Raw genomic sequence first — 25,258 nt, forward strand, 5'->3', positions numbered from 1 at the left:
GTGGTTTGAGCATTGGCCTGCTAAACCCAGGGTTGGGAGTTCAATCCTTGAGGGGGCCATCTAGGGATCTGGGGCAAAAATTGGGGATTGGTCCTGCTTTGAGCAGGGGGTTGGACTAGATGACCTCCTGAGGTCCCTTCCAACCCCGAGATTCTATGTTTTCAAAACCCTTTATTCTCTGATACTTTGTTCCAGCCGCTCAGTAAAAATACTGTGTTGCAAGGAGGTGGATGGTCACTATAACAGGGGCCCCAGGTCCCCAAAGGGAGGAAACACAGGGACCAAAACCCAGCTGGACCTGCAGGGGGATAAGTGGTTGATACACAGGGCAGTGTGCCAGGGTCCTGGTCTGAGAGTGGAAAATTTGGGGTGAATCTCACGAGACAGGGTCAGGCAATCCTGAGGTCCCTTCCAACCCTGAGATTCTATGAAAGAAAGAGGCTGATCCATGGAGAGGAGGCTCTCAGAGAGACCAAATAAGGGACACGGGTGCTGCTTGTCTTGTACCCGTGAGGCTCTCGTTGGTTCCCGTTGACATTCAACATCTCACTCCAAACAGGACAGCCTCTTGGCCTGCACAGAGGAGAAATGAAGCCCCCACTTGGCTCTCGCTGACAGGGCGAAGGTTCAGTGCCAGGGTGAAGTCCAGGGTATAGGACGCACAGCCCTGGATTTTTACGCTCTCTTGTTTCAGAGCTGGTCTCTAGCTGACTGCGCGCTGCAGGCGGCTAAGTAGCACCTGCCTTTGCCTGTCCTTTCCTGCTCGCGTGCCCGAGCACAGCATATCGGCAGGTGTGAAGGCTGGGAGACGGTCCCGCTATGATTCAGGCAGATCTGTGGCTGCTCCTGCCCGAGGGCAAGGTCGATTCTCGTGCCGTGGTAGCTCTGCTCTGCGGCTCAGCCGCAGCCGTGCTGGCACTGAGATGGGTGGGGCAGAGGGGGATCCAGGAGAAGATGGAACAGGCAAGGAGGACGCGGGATCTCAGTCTAGAACAAATGGAAAAGGTGGCTCAGCGGTTTAAACAGCAGGTAACTTTTGATTTCTGGCCAGGGGCAGATTTGTGTCACCTTAAGCAAGTGGGTGGAGGTTGTTCATTCCCTAAGCAATCATTTGGGGGCAAGATCATGCTGAGCAGTGGCCCACCTCGAGGGGGAGCTCCCTTCCATATACAGTGACATACTCCCTTTATCAGGTGCAGCCTGCTGCACCCCCATTCTCCATGGCCTCAACCCCACTCCCTTTGGAGAGCCATGGGCCTTCGGTGCAAGGCCCAAGTAAAGGGACTTTATTTCTGCTTAACTCTTGCATACAAATGAGCAGAAGTTTTGGCACACGCTGCTGTAGGATGTATCTACTAGTTCTTAGATTGTAAGGTCTTTGGAGCAGAGATTGTATAAACTGACAATTATAGCTAATTGCAAATTAGGGGGCAGAAGAATGCAAACGTTTCTTTTCCCATCTAAATATTACCTTTTGAAAATGTTGACTTGGTCTCAGCTGAAAAATCAAGGCACTAACTAGACAAGGAAAAGGCTGTAAAGAAAAGTAATGCAAGTGTGTCACACAACTCAAACCACTAAGGTTGCTGCAGCTCCTTGGACAAAGAGGTAATTAGTGGGTTTTCTGTATGAGAAGGCTCAGTATTATTAACAGGATCTTGCGTGTCCATGCATTCCCTCCTCCTGCACGGTCTGTTGCATTGCAAGGCTACCTCTTTAAAGTGAACAACTTGACAAAGCCCTGGCTGGGATGATCTGGGGGTTGGTCCTGCTTTGAGCAGGGGGTTGGACTAGATGACCTCCGGAGGTCCCTGCCCACTCTGAGATTCTATGATGATTCTGCAAAAAGAAAAGGAGGACTTGTGGCACCTTAGAGACTAAAAAATTTATTTGAGCATAAGCTTTCGTGAGCTACAGATGAATGCATCCGATGAAGTGAGCTGTAGCTCATGAAAGTTTATGCTCAAATAAATTTGTTAGTCTCTAAGGTGCCACAAGTACTCCTGTTCTTTTTGTGGATACAGACTAACACGGCTGCTACTCTGAAACCTATGATGATTCTATGATCTTAAAAAATCCCCTGTATGAGGTGTTTAGCAGAGCTAGGCAGAAATCATCCAGCAAAGTTATTGCTGATCAAAAATGGAAAAACAATTTCATAGGGAAACTGCCACAAAATTGCCTTTTACAAGACTCAGACTGGAACTATTTTCTGGCTTGTTTCCTGCAAAATGTATCGTGATTCTTCTGTTCTTACTAAAAGTTTTTATCTGCATCACTTTGTAAATCACTGTCAGAATTTGTAAAATAAAATTTCTGCAACTATTTCCCACTCCCCTAATTTGCCCAGACCCAGCTAACTCGTTTATATTGCTAACTTATTTTAGCAGACAACCTGCTTGAGTGCTCTCGCTGAAATCAAACAATGTTTTTATTTTTCAATAAGTCTCTGCTTTGTCCCATAATTTAACCCAGAAGATAAGTCCCAGTGCTGTAAGAAGCTTCACCCGGGAGGACTCACATAAGAGTCCAGGAGAATGGATTCTACCATGTTGGCAGGGGATATATCTATTGAGGAGGAGGAGCGTGGACTTAGGTAGGAGGAGCATGAATAAATCATCACCAAGAGGTTTTTAATACTCCTGGGTGGTGTTTATAAGCTCACCCAGGGAGCCAAGCTCATCCCTGCTGTAACTCAGCAGGCTTCAGCAGAGTTACTCCCTGAGTGTAATTGATCCACTGTTTGTAATATCTTTTCTATAAACCTTCCCTGTGTAACAATGCATCTACACCTTGCAGAACCCAAGGATACAGGCTGGTCACATCCTCTCCCTGCCGCTTGTGGAGCTGGCTGAAAAACTGAAGGAAGGTTCCCTCTCTCCAGAGAGTGTCCTCTACACGTACATAGATCAGGTGAATACAACAAGGTGTACTGGCCCTATAAAGTTAGGAGGGGAAGCCTTTATGTTTCTGCTGAGCAAGCTGGGTAATGTAGTCTCGGGTGGAGAGAGAGGGGAATTACCACAGCGATGCTCAGATATTCCGGTAATGAGGGGCAAGTATGAAGCCCTAGGAAATTGCATGCATTGCACTGGAATTTTTAGAAGTGGAGAATGGGTACTGCACATGTCCTCTGAAGTGGGGTGTTTGCAGAGGTAGAAGAGCGAGCCATAAATGTAACATTGTCAGTAGACCTGCTCAGGAATTTTTCAGCGAAAGGTTTTTTTAATCAGAAAATGCCGATTTGTGGAAAAAGAAAGTTTTGGTGGGAAAGGGTTGGTTCTGATGAATTTTATTGACCTGAACATAGTTGAATTTTTTTAAATTGGCCACATGATGATGTTTCAATAATTTCTAAATGAAAAATTCTGGTTTCCCAGTTTGAGATGGCTTTTTGTTTCAAAATTTAAGCTAATTGCCGTTTAAAAAATTAAGAAAGGATTGAAATCTAAATGAAATGTTGCAATTGACCCAAATCACTTTTTTCCTTTGGATTTTCAGTTCATGAAAATTTCAACTTTGTTCCATTTAGGATGAGAAAAAATTTTATGGGAAAGGAAAATCATTCCCCACCCACCCCTAGTTATTGGAAGTGGGGATAAAACCCAGGACCTCTGGATCTAAAAGTGTGAGCCACTTTGCGTGAACTAAAACCTCTTTTAGCTCCTGTTACCCAAGCCTGTAGAAGCCTAATCATTTATGTATGGCCCAGCCACTAGAGGGTGACAGAGCACCACACAAGTATGAGCTATGTTCTCCAGGTGCATTCTGGGAAGTTGGGTATCTTGGGGGGAGGCAGGAAGAGGGATTGGTAAGGAGAGATGTACTCTGGCACCTCTAGCTCACCAATTGGAATTTGGCCCAGACTCATAGAGACTCAGTATTGCCAAGTCACGAGTCAAGTGCTAAAAATCAAGAGATTGGCTGGCTTAAAAATCCTAAGAATTAAATAAACATGGGGGTTCATTTTATTTGACTTCTGGTATCTGAGCCCTTCGGATTGACATGCTCAAGCTTTTCTCTGCAACCACCAGGTATTATTTTTTTTTAAATGAAAGCTGAGAGTCTCAAGTCATCACATGACTCCAGGAGCTGGGACTTTAAAAGAAACCCTGTATGTTGCAAGAGTTGGCAACATTGGAGACCAGAAGTCATCACAATCTTAATAGCTGTTTGGTGGCCTATGTCAGATGAATAGGACAAGTGCTCAGAGCACAAAACTGTCCTAACAACTGATCACAATGAGCAAACTTCTTAACAGTCTCTATAGAAAGGCCAAGGACTGAATCTAAAGTCTGAAAAATGGAGCCCCGAAGGTTTGGCAAGGTCCCTCTTTTCAACCTCAAATATACTGTCTTTATTAATTGTTATACCCCCTTCCCTTCTTGGTGTATTTGCCCTGCCGCTGTTCTCCGTGTCCACGGAAAGGCTTTGGAGGTGACCCGGGAAGTGAACTGTGTGACAGATTTTATGCAAGGCTGCGAGGAGCAACTGCGGGAAGTGCAAAGGCAGAAGGAGAAAGGGTTACTGTATGGAGTTCCCGTCAGCATCAAGGATCATATTGGCTGCAAGGTGGGCACGGTATTTCCTATAAACTGCTGGTCTATTGACTACCTTGTACCGTTCTAAGTAAGCAGGGGTGTTTGTAAAAACCGGGGAGTTTAGACTTCTGAAAGGGGTGTTTTATCTCAAACAAGTCACCCTAAAAATGTCAGACTAAAGACAGCTAATAAGCAGTTGACTCTCACGATTAATTCACAAAAAGAAAAGGAGTACTTGTGGCACCTTAGAGACTAACAAATTTGTTAGTCTCTAAGGTGCCACAAGTACTCCTTTTCTTTTTGCGAATACAGACTAACACGGCTGCTACTCTGAAACCAACGATTAATTCAAAAAGATTAATCACAATTTAAAAAATGAATCATGATTTTCCACCGAATGCATCCGATGAAGTGAGCTGTAGCTCACGAAAGCTTATGCTCAGATAAATTTGTTAGTCTCTAAGGTGCCACAAGTACTTCTTTTCTTTTTGTTAAACAGTAGAATACCAATTTGAAATTTATTAAATATTTTTGGATGTTTTCTACATTTTCAAATTTATCAATTTCAATTACAATACAGAATACAAAGTGTACGGTGCTCACTTTATATTTTTATTACAAAGATTTGCATGGTAAAAATGAAAAACAAAAGAAACAGTATTTTTCAATTCAACTCATACAAGTACTGTAGTGCAATCTTTTTATCATGAAAGTGCAACTTACAAATGTAGGGTTTTTTTGTTATGTAACTACTCAAAAACAAAACAACGTAAAACTTTAGAGCCTACAAGTCCACTCAGTCCTACTTCTTGTTCAGCCAATCACTAAGAGAAACAAATTTGTTTACATTTATGGGAGATAATGCTGCCCACTTGTTAATTACAATGTCACTTGAAAGTGAGAACAGGTGTTCGCATGGCACTGTTGTAGCTGACGTCACAAGATATTTACGTGCCAGATGTGCTAAAGATTCATATGCCTCTTCATGCTTTGGCCATCATTCCAGAGGACATGCTGATGATGCTCGTTAAAAAAAAATGTGTTAATTAAATTTGTGACTCAACTCCTTGGGGGAGAATTGTATGTCTCCTGCTCTGTTTTACCCAAATTCTGCCATATATTTCATGTTATAGTAGTCTCGGATGATGGCCCAGCACATGTTGTTCATTTTATGAACACTTTCACTGCAAATTTGACAACATGCAAAGAAGATACCAATGAGAAATTTCTAAAGATAGCTACAGCACTCAACCCAAGGTTTAAGAATCTGAAGTGCCTTCCAAAATCTGAGAGGGATGAGGTGTGGAACATGCTTTCAGAAGTCTTAAAAGAGCAACATTCTGAAGCAGAAACTACAGAACCCAAACCACCAAAAAAGAAAATCAACCTTCTGCTGGTGGTATTGGACTCCAATAATGAAAATGAACATGCTTTGGTCTGCACTGCTTTGGATCATTATTGAGCATTACTTGTCATCAGCATGGACGCATGTCCTCTGGAATGGTGCTTGAAGCATCAAGGGACGTACGAATCTTTTTAGCGCATCTGGAATGTAAATATCTTGTGACGCTGGCTACAACAGTGCCATGCAAATGCCTATTCTGACTTTCAGGTGACATTGAGAACAAGAAGCGGGCAGCATTATCTTCTGCAAATGTAAACAAACTTCAGGTTTCAGAGTAGCAGCCGTGTTAGTCTGTATTCGCAAAAAGAAAATGAGTACTTGTGGCACCTTAGAGACTAACAAATTTATTAGAGCATAAGCTTTCGTGAGCTACAGCTCACTTAACAAACTTGTTTGTCTTAGCGATTGGCTGAACAAGAAATAGGACTGAGTGGACTTGTAGGCTCTAAAGTTTTACATTGTTTTATTTTTTAATGCAGTTATTTTTTGTGTGCATAATTCTACATTTGTAAGTTCAATTTTCATGATAAAGAGTTTGCACTTCACTACTTGTATTAGATGAATTGAAAAATATTATTTCTTTTTTACAGTGCAACTATTTGTAATCAAAAATAAATATAAAGTGAGCACTGTACACTTTCTGTTCTGTGTTGTAATTGAAATCAATATATTTGAAAATGTAGAAAACAGCCACAATATTTAAATAAATAGTGTTCTCTTATTGTTTAACTGCATGATTAATTGCGATACATTTTTTTTAATCGTTCAATAGCCCTACTAATAAGCTTTCTAATGGATGGCCTCAACCTTTGAACAGCTTTTGATGAGACTCTTTAACCACAGACTCCTGGATATCACCCACCTCTTGGCGCTGTGAAAATTGGCCAAATCCTTAGCTCATGTAAATCAGGCAGTTCCGATGAACTGGGAGCTTTGCATCAACTGCAGATCTGGCCCTTCATGTCTATCCCTTTCTGAAGGAAGGGAAGTTTAACTTAAATACTCGATTGATCCCACCACCATGTCTCCTAATTTATAGCATCAAAGAGATGGGCCGGTTGTATGGGACCCGTGGACATACCTTGCTTTGCAATGCACACTGCAATAAGACACCTGCGACTGGCCCAGGTCAACTGGCTTGGTTCACAGGGCTCAGGCTGTGGGGCTATAAAATTGCACTGTAGGCATCTGGGCATGGGCTAGAGGCTGGACACTGTAGTCTCTCCCCTTGCAGAGTACCAGAGCTTGGGCTCCAGCCCAAGCCCAGATGTCTCCACTGTAGGTTTATAGCCCTGCAGTCCAAGCCCTGTGCATGGGAATCACCTGACATGGGCCAGCTGTGGGTGTGTTATTGTAGTGTAGCCATACCCTCCGAGACACGGATATAATTGGTGATTCCTCACTGCCTTGAGTATATTGTGGAGACCTCATCATCCAGCTAACGGCACAGAAGCCAGCCACACTCTGGCCTGGTCATTATGGGAGAAGAGAATATCAGAAAGAAATGGAAACTCCTGAGGACAGTGTGTTATCCTGGGACTGGGGAGTCCCAAGCCATGGAAATGAGCCATGGAAAAGAATCAAGGCTGGATGAAGAACCCTTGGGGTGGACAATATCATGGTGTGGATGCCACAATACTCAAAAAAGGTCTTCGATGCTGTGTACATGCAGGCGTAATAACAGAATTGAAATATGGACAGGTTCCGAGAAGATGCTAAAATCTGGACAAATGACACATGGTGAAAATGTGTATAATGCTTGAAAGCTCATGAAAATCATCTTGAAGACTGTAAAGCTGCAGAGGCCATGTACTGACTGACCATGTAGCAAGAAGAGGGATGGAGGATGAGCTAGACTTATAGTGAAAAGTTGAGCAGTAGGCCACAGGTCCAACAATATACGCCCCCAGGGAGGAAGGTGGGAATGTTATCTGGTTACCTTTGCAGGTCCATTTTGATCAGTTCTGATGATGCTTGGTGGCCGAGTGGGGAGACCATCTGCCTCCAGTTGCCACAGAGCAGCTTCTCCTTGTAACAAAGAGCCTCCGAATTAAAGAGTTGGGGGTCTTCTATTTTCTTTTTACCAATAGGGCTGCCATGTCTGGAGCCTGGGGAGAAAATCTACCAGCTTCCAACCATGTCAGCCCAGCATGTCTAATGAGCTTTGTTTCCCACTCCCCCAAAGGGTCACGTCTCCACTGGTGGCTTGGTGCAGTTTCTCGGCAGAGTGGAGGAAGAGGACAGCGTGATAGTCCAGGTTTTGAAGAGGCAGGGGGCGATTCCGTTTGTGAAAACCAACGTCCCGCAGAGCATGATAAAGTAATAGCTTGTTCTCTGTAGTACAACTGTCTCTGTCGTCTCGCTAAAGACATCATGCAAGTGAGGCATTGGCTTTGCTTTCTTCTCCCTTTCAGCACTTCTCCCGCAGAATCCGTTCCTCCCACCTCTAGCGCAGGAGAAAAGTTACCTGCCCCTCCTGCTTCTTATCACCATCCCACCTTCGCTCCCCTCCAATCCAGCGTCATCCGCAAACCCTTCCCATGCTGATCTCCCGCACTGGCCCGTTTCCACACCCTGAACTCTCGCTGTCTGTGCAGAGATAGAAATAATTAACAGACCTGCTGCTTTCCGTCTTGCTCAGCTACGACTGCAGCAACTTGATCTTCGGCCAGACGGTGAATCCGCTGAACCACAAGAAAAGCCCCGGCGGTTCCTCCGGAGGGGAGGGGGCGCTGATCGCCGGAGGAGGGTCCATCCTGGGCTTTGGGACAGATGTCGCTGGAAGCATCCGCCTGCCGTCCAGCTTCTGCGGGTTGTGCGGACTCAAGCCGACGGGATTCAGGCTGAGGTACGTGCTGAAGTAGAGAACGACCACATGACCACTAGCGAAATCTGTTTTACTAGTCAATGGAGCAAGGCATCAGATGTCCCCAAGCCATGGTTGTGCCCTGCATAACCATTGTATTATGGCTGCTTCCCTGCCTAGGACATTTCTAAAACGCCCAGAGGCAACAAGCACTGATGCCTAGGTGCTAACCTGGGAATAATGGCTTCAGGGGAGTTGCTACGTTCATGGCCGCATGACAGGTGGGGCTGCTAGAAATTGATTTTGGACCTCCGTGTCTCTGGTCCTGGATGGTATTTTGTATTTCCTGATTTTCAAAGGGTTAAGTTTAGCCAGCCTTCACGTTCTAGAAGGGTACAAGGCACTGAGGGTACTGAGCAATTGTAACTCTTTGTTAACTAAATTTTGGTGCATTTAATAGAGACAAGAATTCACCTGCCCTTTTCAAAGGGTGTGGACTATCCTTTGTAGAGGAAGTTAGATTATATCCACGCGGGAAGACATATGACAATTTATCCTGTACCCATCTTTGGATCCACTTACTCAGCTCTGTCCTCCCACGTTGCTCCTGCTTTAATGAGACCCTTTGCTATAGACAAGATACAGTGCAATGCATGTTGGTAACACATGTACAAGTAGTGTTACCCGGGATTCTTTCAACTCAAACCTCTTGGTAACTTTTACTCAGTGCGAGGTGGTGTCAGGAAATAAATCAGGGGAGACATGGCTGTCCGACTGATCAATGGCTGGCACAAACGGGACAACACAAGAGTCCTTTCACTTAAAGCTAAACTTGACTTAGTCTCAAGCACTTACACACGTCTGCAACAGTAAAACAGTAGTAAACAGTAAAGTAGTAGTAGTAGTAAAACAGACCCAACCCTTGATGATTACTGAAGCTGATTGTGGCTCTCAAGTGGCACAGCGGCAGCCCGTCTCCCAGGGGGGAACACAAGATGCATCCAGAGGGAGAGACCACTCCAGACTTGAAGAGTCCCCCCTACCTCAAACTTTTTCCCTTATTTCTAATACAATGACATGTCCCTTAAAAAAAAAAAAGGAGGATTTGTGGCACCTTAGAGACTAACAAATGTATTTGAACATAAGCTTTCGTGAGCTACAGCTTACTTCATCGGATGCCCACGAAAGCTTATGCTCAGATAAATTTGTTAGTCTCTAAGGTGCCACAAGTACTCCTTTTTTTTTTTTTTTTGCAAATACAGACTAACACGGCTGCTACTCTGAAACATGTTCCTTAAAAAAAACTTTAAGTAAGCAGGTTTCAGAGTAGCAGCCGTGTTAGTCTGTATTCGCAAAAAGAAAAGGAGTACTTGTGGCACCTTAGAGACTAACAAATTTATTAGAGCATAAGCTTTCGTGAGCTACAGCTCACCCGATGAAGTGAGCTGTAGCTCACGAAAGCTTATGCTCTAATAAATTTGTTAGTCTCTAAGGTGCCACAAGTACTCCTTTTCTTTTTAAGTAAGCAGTTTCAATGGTCCAGCAAGAGGTTTCCTTCTGATTATCGATTAACAAGGTGTGGGTTTTTCCCAGAGTTCGCAGCCTTGAGGCCCCAATAGACATTCCTGGAGCACATCCTGCTCTTCTAAAATGCATGTATCAGCAACTTCAACACAATTCTTATCAGGAAGGACAGGGGATCAAGCTGCCCTTTCACTGGCACCCAAAACTCCCTCCCCTCCTGCCGTGGTTATGCTGAGGCTGCTGCATGGCCACTTTACGGCCTGCTGACTTGGCTGCTTTTAGCAATAACCAATAGCAGTTTCAGGCACTTGACTGGTTTGCCAAAATCTCCCTGTACAGTAGCATCGGTAGTCTGTTTCGGAAGCAAGTGCAGTATCTGCAGTTCAGGGAGAGCTATTCCCTCCAAAATACCGTTAACTGTTGCTAATTTGTTTTTCCCATTTTATATATTTCATAGCATCCATGGTCTCGCCAGTCCTATAGCCGGCATGAAATCAGGTGAGTCCGTCCTAGTTACCTGGAGGATAATGTATGGATGCTAGTTAAAGACATGCTTGGTTTATGACAAGTTCTGAGCAAGGAAAAATGGAAGAGGTGGTTAGCCAGATTCTGGCCCCTGCTACAGCCCCTTTGTGCTGTCACTTTCCATTTTTATTAGTGGTGAGTAGGTATTTTAAGAAATACAACACTGTCCCTTTAAATTTCACACTGCCATAGCATAGAAGAGGATCTTAATTATTTTGATGATTAAGCACAAGATTGTCTGCTACATCCAGCTGTCTCTGGGTGCAGCGCAGAGGGGTGTGTTGTTGGGGAGCTGGGCAATGGCACCCTGATTCTCTGCCTGGCCTGTCCCCAGATACAGGTTAGAGCAGCCTGGGAGCTGCCCTAACCTGCACCAGCTGGCATGGAGTCCCTAAAGCCAGTTGGAGATTGCCAGAGCAGGTTGCACTCTGGCCACCTCTCTGGTCTGGGAAATGGCAGGTGGGGAAGGATAGGAACCGGCTTTGCTGGCTCTGGGGTCTCTTCCCTGCTAGGGGTATCCCCAACAGGGAGATTACAGACACAGTCTGCTCCTTTTGCTCTGCCTGATGCAAAGGAAACAGAATAGGATTGAGGATTTGGCCCCAAGCTTTTGACCCACCATGCCGTGTGTTGTTGAACAGCCTCCCCCGTGTTAGTCAAGAGATGGACTATGTAATGGGGTACCTCTGCATTCCATCTTCAGTGATGGGTACTTGTATTTGTGGTTGCAGTTACAGGAGCGGTAGGGCCAATGGCGAGGGACGTGGACAGCCTGGCTCTGTGCATGAGAGCTCTCCTGTGTGACGACATGTTCCGCCTGGACCCCACCGTGCCACCCCTGCCCTTCGATGAGGAGGTAACAGACTCAGAATGCTCCTCAATGAGGGAGACTCTGTGAGACAGGGCGCCGTGGATTAAAATATCTTAATCTTTGCAAACCTATGATCTGTATTCTGGAAATAGCCCTGTGGAACCAGCTATGGCCAGACCATCTTAGAACATGGTTTACTGTTGGACAGAACCTCAATTCACCCACAACTGAGCCACCTGGCAGTGGCCACTGTCCAAGACGGGATACTGAGCTAGATGGACCTCGGGTCTGATCCAGTCTGTCAATCCCCCCCATTCCTAAGTGAAAGCTCCTCTGCTTCTAGGTGTACTCCAGTTCAGCCCCACTTCGGATCGGGTATTACGACGGAGACGGCTATTTCCAGCCCTCGCCCAGCATGAGACGGGCTGTCCAGGAAACCAGAAAGCTTCTCCAGGAGGCAGGGCATACGGTACGTTTCTTGTGCTGAGTGCTGGCCTGAGGGCCAGGAATGGTCAGAGTTCTAATCCCACCAGTAACATAAAATATGATGCATGTATATTTTCATAGTGCCTAGGAGCCCCAAGCAGAGACCACGACCCTATACTGTTTGGTGTTCATGCAGCACCTAGCGTAAAACAGTCCCTGACCCAAACAACGTATCATCTAAATAGACAGGAGAGAGACAGCCTGGAGGAAGGGGTAGAACTTGCAAGTTGGAGGGAACAATGGGATGGTGGCAAACGTCATGTTAATTCCACCATTTTTGGGGGGGGCAGGAGTGGATTTACTTAGGAGGTGATCAGTTAAATAGAAAGAAGGGAAGGGAGGGGGACGAGGCAGGGAAGAAAAGGGCTAGAGGGCCAGGTGGCTTTGGACAAATCATGTACTTCTCCGCTTCCCCCACTTCTCCATCTGTCAAATGGAGATCATGCTTATTCACTAACCTGTTGTGAAGATTAGAAAGTGAAAAGCTTAATTCAATAGTCTTTGTTCCCAGCCACTGCTCTCTCACTAGCCTCGCTGGCCCACTGGTCTGACGTTGACATCTTAAAACATTGTCAAGTCAAAATTCTTTCCATACCTCCAACCATGGCTCAGGGCTTCCGAACAGCAGTGGGTGCCAGTTCCCCATAATATTGCTTATGGTTGTGTCCCAACGAATATCAAGACATCTGAATCTCTATGGCTCCTGGTCTCTCAGTCCCTTAATCCAGCTCAGGTTTGCCAGGCAAAAGGGCAACTCTCTTCAGGGGGCATAAGTCAGCAGAATGGGCAATTTTTCATATCATCAGGGAGACCCAGGTTTATGAGAGTTTGAACCTGGGACAATCAGTACCAAAGCACCTCTACCACTTGAGTAAAGGAGTAATTTCATTAGCTACCGGAAGTAGTAGGCTGTTATTCACTCTGGACCCGCCACTAGAGGGGGCAGTGACACACACTTTGCAGATGTGTTCCAACATTAGTGTTTAGGGAAAATGCATCTGGGCACCCGTGGCTAATCTGAATTTGGAACAATTTTTTTGCTTCTCTAGCAAGGTTGCAAGGTTTTTACAAACGTACATTTTTGTATAATGTCTTTGCCTCCTCTTGAGCAATGATGGTCTTCACGCAGCTCATCCCTTTTACCCCCCCTCGGATTGATTACATGGTGGATGAGCTTTTCACCAGAGGCCTCTTTTCTGATGGAGCTGCAAATCTGTTGGACAAATTGTAAGTAAATCCCGTCTTCTTTGAACAGGGCTGGTGGCTGATTGCTGTGGCTCTATGGGTTGTGCAGGCAAGGGGGCGTAAGGAGGAACCAGTAGACAGGTTCCTTCTGCAAGGAGGCCAGGTTTGGTTAGCTTGGAATTAACATGGAGGATGGGTTGTCTCTGCATGTCCTCTTATCCTGCTGAGACTCTTCTGAGGAATGCTATTAAGAAACTAAGGTTGTGGCTTCCCAGGACGTACTAGTTTGGGATAATTTACAGGATGTTAAACAGAGAGCAAGCTCTGTCAGTCCCATTATTCTCACTTCTAGTGGGTGCTGAGTTTCAATTGTCTAGGCTAATCAACCTGCCCATTATATTTGTATAGCATCATCTGCCACATCACACTAACCTGAATCATATATGTCCACACACCTAATGGGTCCGGTGCTGTAGCATCAAAGCGACATTGAGACCATTAGGAATTGCATAATTTCTGTGGGGTAGAACTATATTCTCCACTTCATCATTTGCACCGCTGTGGTGGTTCTTGGTCTTCTGTCTCCGTGACTGCTGGCCGTTCTGTTCTTGTGGTTCGATGGAAAAGGCTTTTCAAAGAGAAGAGTCTGAAAGGGATTGAAGCTCATTCTAATCCCTGCTGGTAGGGAATTCCATGGTGTCTGGTCCTTCACTGACTACGTCCAGCCCCAGTGAGTTTCACGCTGGGCTCCATCCGCTGTGGCATCCTGCCTGATCACAGCTGTCAAGATAGGTTTTCGGAGAGTGAGGCGGTCCCTGAGATATCTGGGTCCCACCCCACTTTACACAACAGCATCCGAATTCCAAATCAAAATATGCTGCCAGATGTATACAGTACTCTGCAACCCAGAGCACCTCCCCAAACCAGCATAATACATGTACAAATGGAAAGGCCAGGAAAGAGGGTCTTGTGGCTGAGGTGCTGGATGGGACTCATGAGATGTGGGGTTGATTCCTGGTTCTGGCACAGACTCCTCGCATGACCCTACGCATGTCATTTAATATCCGAGTGTTTCAGTTGCTCCAGCTGTAACATGGGGAGAATAACAACAGGATTGCGTGAGGATACGTTTACTCATGGTGGACGTGTTCAGAACTAGGGTGATGGGACATGAATGTAGAAGGCCAGTAGAGTGCAGGCAAGTCCCCAAGGTATATAAAAACAAAACAAAAAATCCCGCAAAAATGGAAATATAGTAAATGAAGCATTTGTGTCATGTTGCAGAGACTTATTCCTGAGCATCTACACTTGTACCCTGAGCAATGATTTCTTTTACGCTCAGGGGTTCAGGACTCGATACCTTGGGTTGGTGCCTGTGTGGGTTGTTGTTTTACTGTTTAAAGATGCTAAAATGCTGCCTGGGAAGCAGCACTCTACAACTGGATTAGCCTGACTGCCTCCTTTCTCCCTTACCTCCCAGCAAAGGGGACATTGTGGATCCGAACCTGAAATCACAGATCAACTGTTACCGTCTTCCCACTCTGGTGAAGAGGATTCTGGCCCTCATCTTAAAGCCTGTGGTAAGTATCCTCTTTGCACGCTTATTGCAGTGGGAGATGCTCAAACATCTACAGGCTGGGAGGGTTCCCACAGATGGAGAAGGAAGACCCTCTATCTTGACACTTCTTTTCTGCTTAGTGTTAGTTTTGGGCCTAGAGCCTCCAAGGTGGTACCTGGGAGTTAGGCCCCTAAAAACTTTTGATGATCCGGGCGTTAGTGCCCAGTAGGCATAAAGGGTGAAATTCAATGACGTGCAGAGGCCTACATACTACTAGAGACCTCAAAGACAGGTTGAGGTGGGTCTGAAGTAGCATAAGAACCTTTTGCTGGCCTTCTGCACCGCTTGGGAATGAGCCCATAATATGTTCCTCTTCCATGGGTCTATGGCCAATATACCTTGTACAAAAAGAGCTCTTTGAAACCAGTTATTTTCCCCTTAGCCATACGCCAGCAAAGAAGTGATAATATTTTTGATGCAAGCTGTCTCAGTACAGACCCATTCAGGTAATCTCCCAGAAAGAATTGAGCGGGAACGCATGGCTCCCTTTGGATGTGTACTGAATTCCTGATTATTTTTCCCCCCTCCCCATTGGAAAATGAGATTGCAAACAGGCATCCAAAGAGCATCTATACAGCAAGCATTTGTGGTGAAGTCCCGGACCCTATTTGCATTGTTCTGCTGTTGTGATATAAATCAGTCTGAAGCAACGCTGGAATCTTGGTGTAAAACCAAAGCTATTTACTCCAATTTAATTTGAATGAGAACTTGTATTTAGGACCATTTCCCTTACGACAATAATTGTGTCAAGAATATGATTCTCCTCCTTCTGTCTTAAACCCTAGTGGGTCTAACAGGTGAACCAAAATAAAACTATGCTCTCCTTGCTTCATACTGTATGAAGGCCTTATCAGAGAGCAGAACAGGTCATTCAGGATAGTAATAATCACAAACCTTACAGAACTGGCAGTAGGTTAGCATTTGGTTTTCGTGGAAAGCTGAAGCAGACTAGCTGCTTTCTTCTGAAAGATGCTGCTTTTGACTTCCCTGCACTGTGTGACCCACTCACTCCAAATGTTGTTTCTCTCCAAGTATCCACGAATCGCCAGAGATCTGAATGCACTGTGTGGAGTAGGGTAAGTGGCTCTGTCAAAAGCTCCTCTGCAACATCAAATTAAGGGAAATAGAAAGGGTGCCCTTGTCGTGGTATCAGAAGTGGAAAGGAAGACGATATCTCCCAAGGAGACTCTGCATTTTAACACTTTCCTTATAAGAATCAAGGCTGTACAGATAATTTTTATTTAAACTGGAGGCCTGATATGACCTCAGGGAATGTAGAGCTCCCGGTTCTTGCTTGGGTTTTGATTTGTGCTCTGTGCTCAGTGTCTTCTGTGCCAGACTAGGTCGCTGTTTTCCTAGTGGGGCAAAACACACATCCGTGGCTACATACCTGGCCTGGGGAATCCCTGCTTTAGCTCACAAAGGTACTTGGATGGCAGTACAAGAGGTATGAATTGTGAATCACAGTAGGACACTGGTCTATATCCAAACTGCACTTCCACTTCCAGCTCGTAGCTGGTGTCCGAGTTTGAGAAACATACTGAAGAGTTTGTGTGTTGCATGTGAAAGTCTTTTGGGAACATATTTTGCAAGCCAGGGGCTGGATCCAAAGCCCATTGAAGCCAATGGAAAGGGTCCCATTAACCTCAGTGGAATTTGGATGAGATCCCCCAGATTACAGAATGCTATCCCCACATGTAAAGCCTGAAGCAGCTCCCTTGAAATGAGTTGAGGTCTTTTCCATTTGCCCTAATGGAAATTAGATCACGCCATTAAGCCTTTGCACTTTTATTCTGTATGTGTTGAATGGAACTGCCCCAGCTTGTATATCACATAGAAATAGCAAGTAACGTTTCTTTTCCCCAAATCCCATTAATCTAATAATCTATAACTGTTATCAAACAATCTCTAGCTGTTATCCTCAGATCTCAAAGTGCTTTACAAAGGAGGTTAGTGTCATTATCCCCCATTTTACAGTTGGGGAAACTAAGGCAGGGAACTGACAAGAGCCAGGAATAGAACCCAGATCTTCTGAGCCTCAAGGGCCATTAAATCATCCAGTAAATGATGGAAATGCTTACATTTGTGTGTGTATATGACTAATGAGGACTTCTTATTTTTCAATTTTTTTTCTGTTGTTCCTCTGAAATACAGTAATTACAAAAGTAGCTGTGATTCCCAGAAAAAAGATAAATAGGTGGGATTTTATACATATAAAATGATGGGGTCTAAATTAGCTGTTACCACTCAAGAAAGAGATCTTGGAGTCACTGTGGATGGTTCTCTGAAAACATCCACTCAATGCGTAGCAGCAGCTACTAGCTAGGCTGGGCAGGGACGCAGCCCCATGCTCTGACTGTCCATAGCCTCTAATTGCCAAAACACTGAAAGTGGACAACAGGGGATGGATCACTCAATAATTGCACTGCTCTGTTCATTCCCTCTGAAGCACCTGGCACTGGCCACGGTTAGAGGCAGGATACTGGGCTAGATGGACCATTGGTCTGACCCAGTGTGGCCGTTCTTTTGATTTCACGACATGTATGCATCTGTGGGAGTATTGACTCACCACAGTCACTCCCCCTTGTGGCTGGGCATGGTAAGGCGACTTCTTTATTTAACACCCCCCCGGGAGGATGGTCACCGCAGTCCCATGGTAAACTGCCTCTTCTCGTCGCTCGGCCCTCCAGCCAGGTCGTCTTGTTCCCACCCCTTCCCGGCTCCCTAGAGTCTGTTAACGGATCCAACAGAAATATAAAGACAACTGAGTCTTCAGAACCAACTGGGCTTATCTGGCTGCCCTCTCACTCAGGCCAGCCTCAGCTGCAACCCAGTGACGTCACGTCTGTGCTCTGGCTCCTGTATCTCATTCCACTGCACAGTGTATGGCTGGTGCAGTTCTCCCCATTCCCAGGGTTTCCAGCAGGCTGTTGTCCCTCAGCAACTCTTGGTCTTCCCTTGGGCTTCAGGTTGACCTCAGGAGCAGCCGCCTCCCTGAAAGAGGGAGCTCACTACATCCTCTGCCCTGGGTCTCCTCTCAACAGAATGCAGAAAACTCCAAACAAACCCGGCTGAAGGAACCTCTGCCCATCCAGGCTTGAGCTGTTAGTCCTGGTGGGTTCTCCCCAGCTCCCTGGTCCTGTTGTGGAACACTGACCCATAGGGCTACTTCCCTGGACCCTTGCCCAGCTCCTCTTCTGGAGCTTCCCTGTGGTTCCTGTCTCAGAGAGAGGGGCCTCTAATCCTCTCTCTCCTGGGCTTCTCTGTCCTGGGTCTCCTCCTAGCTTTCACTTCCTTCTTTTATAAAGAAGACCCAGCTCCTCCCCAGGTGGGTCTGATAACAAATCAAGCCTGACACACCCTCCAGGTGCAATAAAGTGGGCTAACTGAGCGCTGTCTCCAGTTAACCTTTTTGCCCATCCACATGGGATTTACACCTCATCACAGTATCACATATTCTCTGTGTGTGTGAGAGAGACAATGAAGCTAGATGGGAATGGATTTAAGTGAATTCATTGTGGATTTTGTCCATATGGCTGAGTGAAAAGAAATGTGATGATACCCTTTTAAAATAAATACTGAAAAGCTCTTTAAATGTATTCCTAGCTGTATTTGGCTCATATGTTATATGATTGCTTGATCTATATCATTGTCATATATGTGGTCATTTGTGTTCTGTAATAATGACACTCATCATTTTAACAGCATTTTTATCTGCCTTTTATTTATATGATGTACTGACAATGACTAATTAATCCTGTAAATTTTCCAGATCAGCAAAAAACCTTTGGAAGCATCATGTTGCAGTGGCGGTAATATTCTTTTCTCACTAAGACAGATCATCAGGATTTCATATTGATATTTAAATGGTCATTTCAGCTACACAGTCAGTGCAGTACTGAAGCAGATCACGTGAAAATAAACCAGACATACTTCGCTTTGAGAAACGTTTCTAGAATAGGTGATGAGAGTATAGGCAAAGCTAATATGCACAGAGGCTTTTATTCACTCAAGGGAGAGATGATCCTTCAGCCTGCTTTCTCCAAGCAGAAATAGCACAAGAAGAACTTATAATGGACAATTTCATGTATTTCCTTGTGAAGCATATCCATAGCTTCAAACACTGGATACCATTATTGCTAGTTAAACCACATGTAGCGGTATCGAGCCTAGAACCCAGAACCTAAGGATTCAAATACACAGATGGTCAGCACTTGACTTAAAGTAGAATCTGCATGAGAATTTGTGGCCTCTGTTGCAGAGCTGGTTGGGAATTTTTGGACTAACTGGTTTCCCATTGGAAAATGCCAATTGAAACTTCTCACAGCAACGTTATTGGTTTCAATGGAACATTCATCAGTTCCAGGATGACTAACCAATAGCCCAGTGGTTAGGTCATTCACCTAGGAAGTAGGGTCTCTAGGGTCAAACCTCTGTTGTGCCTAATTTGGAGCAGGGACATGATCCTGGCTCTCTTTCTCATATTAGGCAAGTGCCCTAACTGGCTATTCTGCAGTGTGTGTTGGTGTCTCATTCTTGATTTCTTGTGAAAAAATTCTAAAGATCTTGCTTTCATTCCAGTGCGGAACAAAAACAAATGTCAGAACTTTGAATTTTTTTTGCAAAACAGAATTCTTGGAGGCTTCAACCTCTAATTGAAGATATATTCATGCTTAAGCAAGTCTGGTAGTCCATCCAGCAAAGGGCAGTCATGCACACGTAAATCGGTATATTAGTAGAGGTGGCTGAAATTTTTTAGTTTGGAAAAACCTCCTTTTTTTGAACCAGAAATATTTTGTGAAAAATTATCAACCTCATGGACATGTTTTTTGTTGTTTTTCTCAATATTTTTAATGACCTGGATAGTCAAAAATTTGAGTTTACCAAATCACTTTTCAGGAAATGGAAAATTTCAACATTTTGAAATAACTATTCAAACAGTTATCAAACAGTAACTATTCAAACAGCTTTGTTGACCAAAAATTTCGTTTTCAGTGAACAAAAGATTTTTGATGAAAATAGATCTCAAAAAATAGGCCCACTTTGAACCCCGTGAATTGGAAATTACTTTGCAGTTCTGAAATTTTGGCCAAATTTTCATCTTTTGATCAGGTCTGTATGTTATACTGTAGTCTTCTAGGAAGCACAAGATGTGTGAAACAAAACCCCCAAGTTTTCAAAGAAAATACAGATTGGCTACAACTGTAGCTTAGTTACAACTGTAACTGTCTCCCTTTCTTTCTAGGCTTACCGCACAGAATTCATTGCTAAATGGAGGGAGCTGGAGCTGAATGTTATGCTGTGTCCTGCTTTGGGTCCGGCATTTAACAAGGGCTATCCTGGGAAGTTATTTGGTAATCCCCAGCTATGTCTAACTCTAGCAATTTAGACTGGTATGGTTGAGGTACTAGCAGAAATGGAAGCAAGTTTTCAAGGTTGAAAAACCTACTCAAAGAGTAGTTATCAATCATAGATACGTAGGGCTGGAAGGGACCTCAAGAAGTCATCCAGTCCAACCCCCTGTGCTGTGCTAGGACCAAGGAAACTTAGACCATCCCGACAGGCATTTGTCCAACTTGTTTTCAATGATGGAAACTCCATGGCCTTCCTTGGAAGCCTGTTCCAGAGCTTAACTACCCTGAGAGTGAGAAAGTTTTCCTAAGATCTAGCCTAAATCTCCCTTGCTGCTGATTATGCCCATTACTTCTTGTCCTACCTTCAGTGGACATGGAGAACAATTAATCACAATTCTCTTTATAATAGCCCGTAACATATTTCAAAACTGTTACCAATCACCCTCAGTCTTTTTTTCTCAAGACTAAACGTGCCCAATGTTTTCAACCTCATAGCTCAGGTTTTCTAGGCCTTTAATCATTTTTGTTGCTCTCCTCTGGACTCTTTCCAGTTTATCCACATCCTTCCTAAATTGTGGTGCCCAGTATTACTCCAGCTGGGGCCTTGCCAGTGTCGAGTAGAATGGGATAGTTAACGCCTGCGTCTCACATACAACACTCTTGTTAATACACCCCAGAATCACATTGGCCTCAGCCCAAGGCTAGGAGACTTCTGACTGCCACCGTCTTATAGAAATGTCCTGGGAAAGGTAATTGTCCAACGTCTCAACAGGGAGCCTTTCATGGCCGCCGATCATTCATCATGAGTGAAGATTGCACCACGCAGCAAATCCTCTGAGCGTTCTATTCCTTGGAGTAAGGACTTTGCCCAGAGCTGGGATTCAAGATGCCAAGCGCGGCTCGACAGAATTGGAAACCTGATGATCAGTGCTCTTTCTGTTGTCTCTTCCCAGCTGCTACTTCCTATACCAATTTATACAACGTCTTGAATTTCCCCGCTGGGGTTCTGCCGGTCACGGTTGTCACGGAGGCTGACGAAGAAGAGCTGAAGAATTACAGAGGGCACTACAGCGACCCCTGGGATAAGAGACTGAGAGAGGTTAGCTGACATTACAGAGGACGATTTCCTGATCAATACGAAGGGAAGCCTGCCCTGCCAATCTGATTTCCCTCTGAGTGGTCGGGTGGGGGGAATTTCACATACTCCTTAGTGACGAGGCTGCATTACAGGATAGGGTGAGGCAGAGGGCTGGGGAAGGGATGGAAGATGCATGAGATAACTTTGTTAACAGTGAGCACACAGGAAAGCAGAACTCCATTGATTTCAGTGTCGCTCCTCTGATTTCCACCAGCTGAGGATCTGGCACCCTGTATCTCTATGCCATCTGCTAGCAGTGCCCTTGACTTCAGGAGGACTGCTCTAGATAGGCCACGCGTGGGAGGGACTAAAGGGGGGCACGTGACCACCCCACATCCATTCCCCATCCCACGTGGGGTTCTGCCCTCCCGCGGCGCCGGCTCCCCCTGGCATGTTCGGCTGCTCTTCCTTGCAGCCACTCCCGGATGCTGCCCGGTGCACCAGACAGCATCGCAGGCAGCATGGCTGGAAGAGGAGAGGCTCTGGCCCCACCTCTTCCCTTCTGGCTCTGGCCCCACCCCTTCCTCTCCCTGCCTGGTCCGGCGGGGGGGCACTTGACCCTGGGGAGGGTCACGTGACCCTTTGTGCCCCTCTCACCCAGTTGGTAGGTCCCTCTGACTGTGCCGTCAGGGCCCAAGTGCCCTGCGTGACATCAGGACGCTTGTCTCCTCTGCAGGCCGTGGAAGGAGCCACGGGGCTGCCCGTCGCCGTTCAGTGCGTGGCTCTGCCGTGGCAGGAGGAGCTGTGTCTGCGGTTCATGAAGGAGGTGGAGACGCTTGCCCGCAAGAGGAAGAGGAACGTGGGACCCACTGATGATGATGATGATGATGACGATGACGCTGATGATTTGCACTTATAAACCGAGTCACTTCCTACTAAGACATGAAATAATGTGAGGACACCTCTGTGAATCAGACAGTTTCTTTTAGTGATTAATAAACCTCTTCAAAAGCCCCTTCTCCTCGTTAACAATTCACTAAAAGCCAGACTCTGTGCAATCAGTGCTCCATTTGCCTGGGTTCAATTTTTAACCAAAGGGTGGGAGAAGAGCAAAAAAGGATCAAAATCTCACTGAAGGATCAGTGAGCAGCAGGAAAATAATTTTTTTTTTAAAAAATTCTAGGGCACACATGCATTCCCCAGTTTACTCATTACTGCACATGGGAACCTGGGATTTGATATCCCTGTCACCATTTGCGATCAATATCTGCCAATGATTCGTTGCGTCTGGGACCCTCCCTGGCCATAAACTCACTGGTGAGAAGCAGGAAGGGGAGTGAGAGCCGCAGAGGCGGCTGAAAGGAGTTGATTAATTGGTTTTCTTGGAGAATTGTTTGAAGTAGTCACACAGCTCTAATAACCAAGCATGGAAAAGAAATGGCTAAGGGGGGGGTACAATTAAGGTCTATACAATCATGACTGGTATGGAGAAAGTAGATAAGGAAGGATTGTTTACTCCTTCTCATAACACAAGAACTAGTGGTCACCAAATGAAATTAATAGGCAGTAGGTTTAAAACAAATAAAAGGAAGTATTTCTTCACACAACACACAGTCTACCTGTGGAACTCCTTGCCAGAGGATGTTGTGAAAGCCAAGATTATAACAGGGTTCAAAAAAGAACTAGATACATTAATGGAGGATAAGTCCATCAATGGCTATTAGCCAGGATGGGCAGGGATGGTGACCCTAGCCTCTATTTGCCAGAAGCTGGGAATGGGCAACAAGGGATGGATCACTTGATGATTACCTGTTCTATTCATTCCCTCTGGGGTACCTGGCATTGGCCACTGTCAGAAGACAGGATACTGGGCTAGATGGACCCTTGGTCTGACCCAGTAGGGCCGTTCTTATGTTATGTTCATTTCTTTTCTAAGGTCTGAAGACACTTCACCCACATAGAGCAAGGGGTAGAGCAGGAGGAGAGTGTGAAAACAACAAAATACATTTTTTAAAAATCAGTCAACATTGGCAGAGGGTCTCCCAGAGCATCCTGTCTTACCAGTGTCTGCCTTTAGACTATAAGCAATTTGGGGCAGGGATTGTTTGTTTGTTCCATGTACACAGTCAAGAACATAACTGGTGTTTAATAATAAATCTGGCTCCAGCCCAAGAGCAAGAGCAGAAAATAAAGAACCACCTGGTAAATGTTCTTGATCTCAAACAAAATGCAACATTCTTCATTTGGGAGGGCAGGCTCAGCAAAGGGTCTCACATCCTTCAGTTGGTTAGTGGCAAACACAGGAAGCTACAGGCTGCAGAAGGGTTTGATGGGTGGACTTTGAGATACTGAAGTTCACTGCTTAGAAGGCACTTGGATAAATCTGCATTGGAACTCTTCAGACTCATTGCTGCTGAGATCTTGGGGCTCTGGGGGACAACAATTTCAGTGGAATTCAGTGGAAGCCAATCCCTGGGAAGACGAGTTGGCTCACAACCTCATTGCTCAGCTGGTGGAGTCGAACAGACAAGCGATCGACCACTCTGAGATCTGGACATGGAAAGCAGAATAAAACCAAGAGCCACTCATCCCTGTGCTAGGGACTCCCAGTCCTGGTTGACCAGACTGATCCACAGATTAGCCATTAGTGGCAAAGCTCTTTGTGCCCGGTAACTAGCTCCGTGCAATAAACAGACTTGGCTGTGATCTACAGCAACACTTTAACAAAAAAAAAAAAAAAAGAGAGAGAGAGAGAGAGAGAGAGAGAGAGAATTTTTTTGTCAAAAATGTTCTGTTTGATTCAACCACCGAAAATGGGGGGGGGGACTTTTTGGTTCAAAATTTTCAACTGTCAGTGAAAACTTTTGGCTTTCAAAAACGGATTTTTTTCTGGACGACTCTTTTTTTAAAACTAAAAATGATCTTAGAGAACCAACCTTTTTTCAGTTTCAAGTTTGTGTTGAAAAAAAATTGGAAAAACTTTTGCAGGAAATTTTGGAAAAAAAAAATCACAATTTCTTTAAATTCCCATCAAAGATATTGGCAATCTTTGGAGCAGCTCTAGTTTGTATATCTTATTCCAGCTTCTGCTAGAATTCACCTGTCATGGGGAGCAAAGCAGGCTCAACTGTTCTGCTGCCCACACTGGCTGCTGAACTCATTTGGGAATCGTTCTACTGATTTCTGTAAGTGTTGGAGCAGGCCCCGTAAAAACACAGACAGCAGCCTAGAGGCAGGATATGGCTGTAAGGGAAAATGGTGAGGTTTTGCCTTGTTGGTGGATTCCCCCAACTCGTTCACCAGGGAGGGTTCCATGCTCTGGGCATTTGCCTACAATCTCTCCCTGGTACTTATATAACCCTGGGATGGGGTGTTCACCCCTCACTAGCCTTGAGTGGGCTAATGTGGGCCAGAAAGGGCCCATTAATCTTATATGTTATGCAGCTAGCGGTTGATAAAGATTAACTGCAGCTGAAGCCAAGATGTGGGAGGAGGGAGGCTAGATTAAAAAGCCAGGAAGTGAGAACTAGGGTGGAACCTGCAGTTTCTCTCTAGAGGAAAGGGAGTTGGTCAGGGATAAGGAGGAAGTCCAGGGGCAGAGTAAGTCCTGGGTCTCCTGTCCTGGCCTAGGGAGATTGGCAAGAGGCATGAAGTATGCATGGGGAGTAGAGAAAGATCCCGTGGTAAACCCAGACACAGACCAGGAGCTAGGAAGAGCCCAGGGAACTGGACTGAGTAGACATGGGTTCATAGTTTATAGGGTCCCTGAACTGGAACCCGGAGTTGCGGGTGGGCCCAGGTTCCCCTACCACCCACTGGGCAGTGGTTCAGGATCCAGAAGTGGGATGGAGACTGTCCAAGGTGGCATCCAGACAGCTTGTCCAGTGGCACATTGATACCTCAGAAGCTGGAAGGGGGGCCCATA

At 45.4% G+C, this 25,258-nt stretch overlaps 1 protein-coding gene and 1 long non-coding RNA gene across 3 annotated transcripts in view; one reads left to right on the plus strand and one right to left on the minus strand.

Annotated features, from left to right (window-relative positions):
• LOC122455464 overlaps window positions 1-666 on the minus strand; it is a 25,735-nt gene extending 25,069 nt beyond the window's left edge. Inside the window, exon 1 of the long non-coding RNA XR_006273681.1 lies at window positions 508-666. This is a non-coding gene — a long non-coding RNA (uncharacterized LOC122455464). The remainder of the gene's footprint in view (window positions 1-507) is intronic.
• A 19-nt stretch (window positions 667-685) lies between these two features.
• LOC119860532 (vitamin D3 hydroxylase-associated protein-like) lies at window positions 686-22,397 on the plus strand. 2 transcript variants are annotated; one of them, XM_038414330.2, is made up of 15 exons: window positions 686-1,029; window positions 2,800-2,913; window positions 4,429-4,572; window positions 8,132-8,265; window positions 8,588-8,794; window positions 10,734-10,774; window positions 11,533-11,657; window positions 11,956-12,081; window positions 13,228-13,325; window positions 14,764-14,863; window positions 15,934-15,977; window positions 18,674-18,713; window positions 20,147-20,255; window positions 21,209-21,354; window positions 22,070-22,397. In XM_038414330.2, the coding sequence occupies exons 1-15, from the start codon at window positions 820-822 to the stop codon at window positions 22,250-22,252; spliced, it is 1,821 nt and encodes a 606-aa protein (XP_038270258.1). In that variant the 5' UTR covers window positions 686-819; the 3' UTR covers window positions 22,253-22,397. The 2 variants fall into 2 exon arrangements, with proteins under 2 accessions (XP_038270258.1, XP_043346477.1); XM_043490542.1 differs by lacking the exons at window positions 15,934-15,977; window positions 18,674-18,713.
• Window positions 22,398-25,258: the final 2,861 nt, after the last annotated feature.

Source organism: Dermochelys coriacea, chromosome 8, assembly GCF_009764565.3.
Source record: "Dermochelys coriacea isolate rDerCor1 chromosome 8, rDerCor1.pri.v4, whole genome shotgun sequence".
NCBI lineage: Eukaryota > Metazoa > Chordata > Testudines > Dermochelyidae > Dermochelys > Dermochelys coriacea.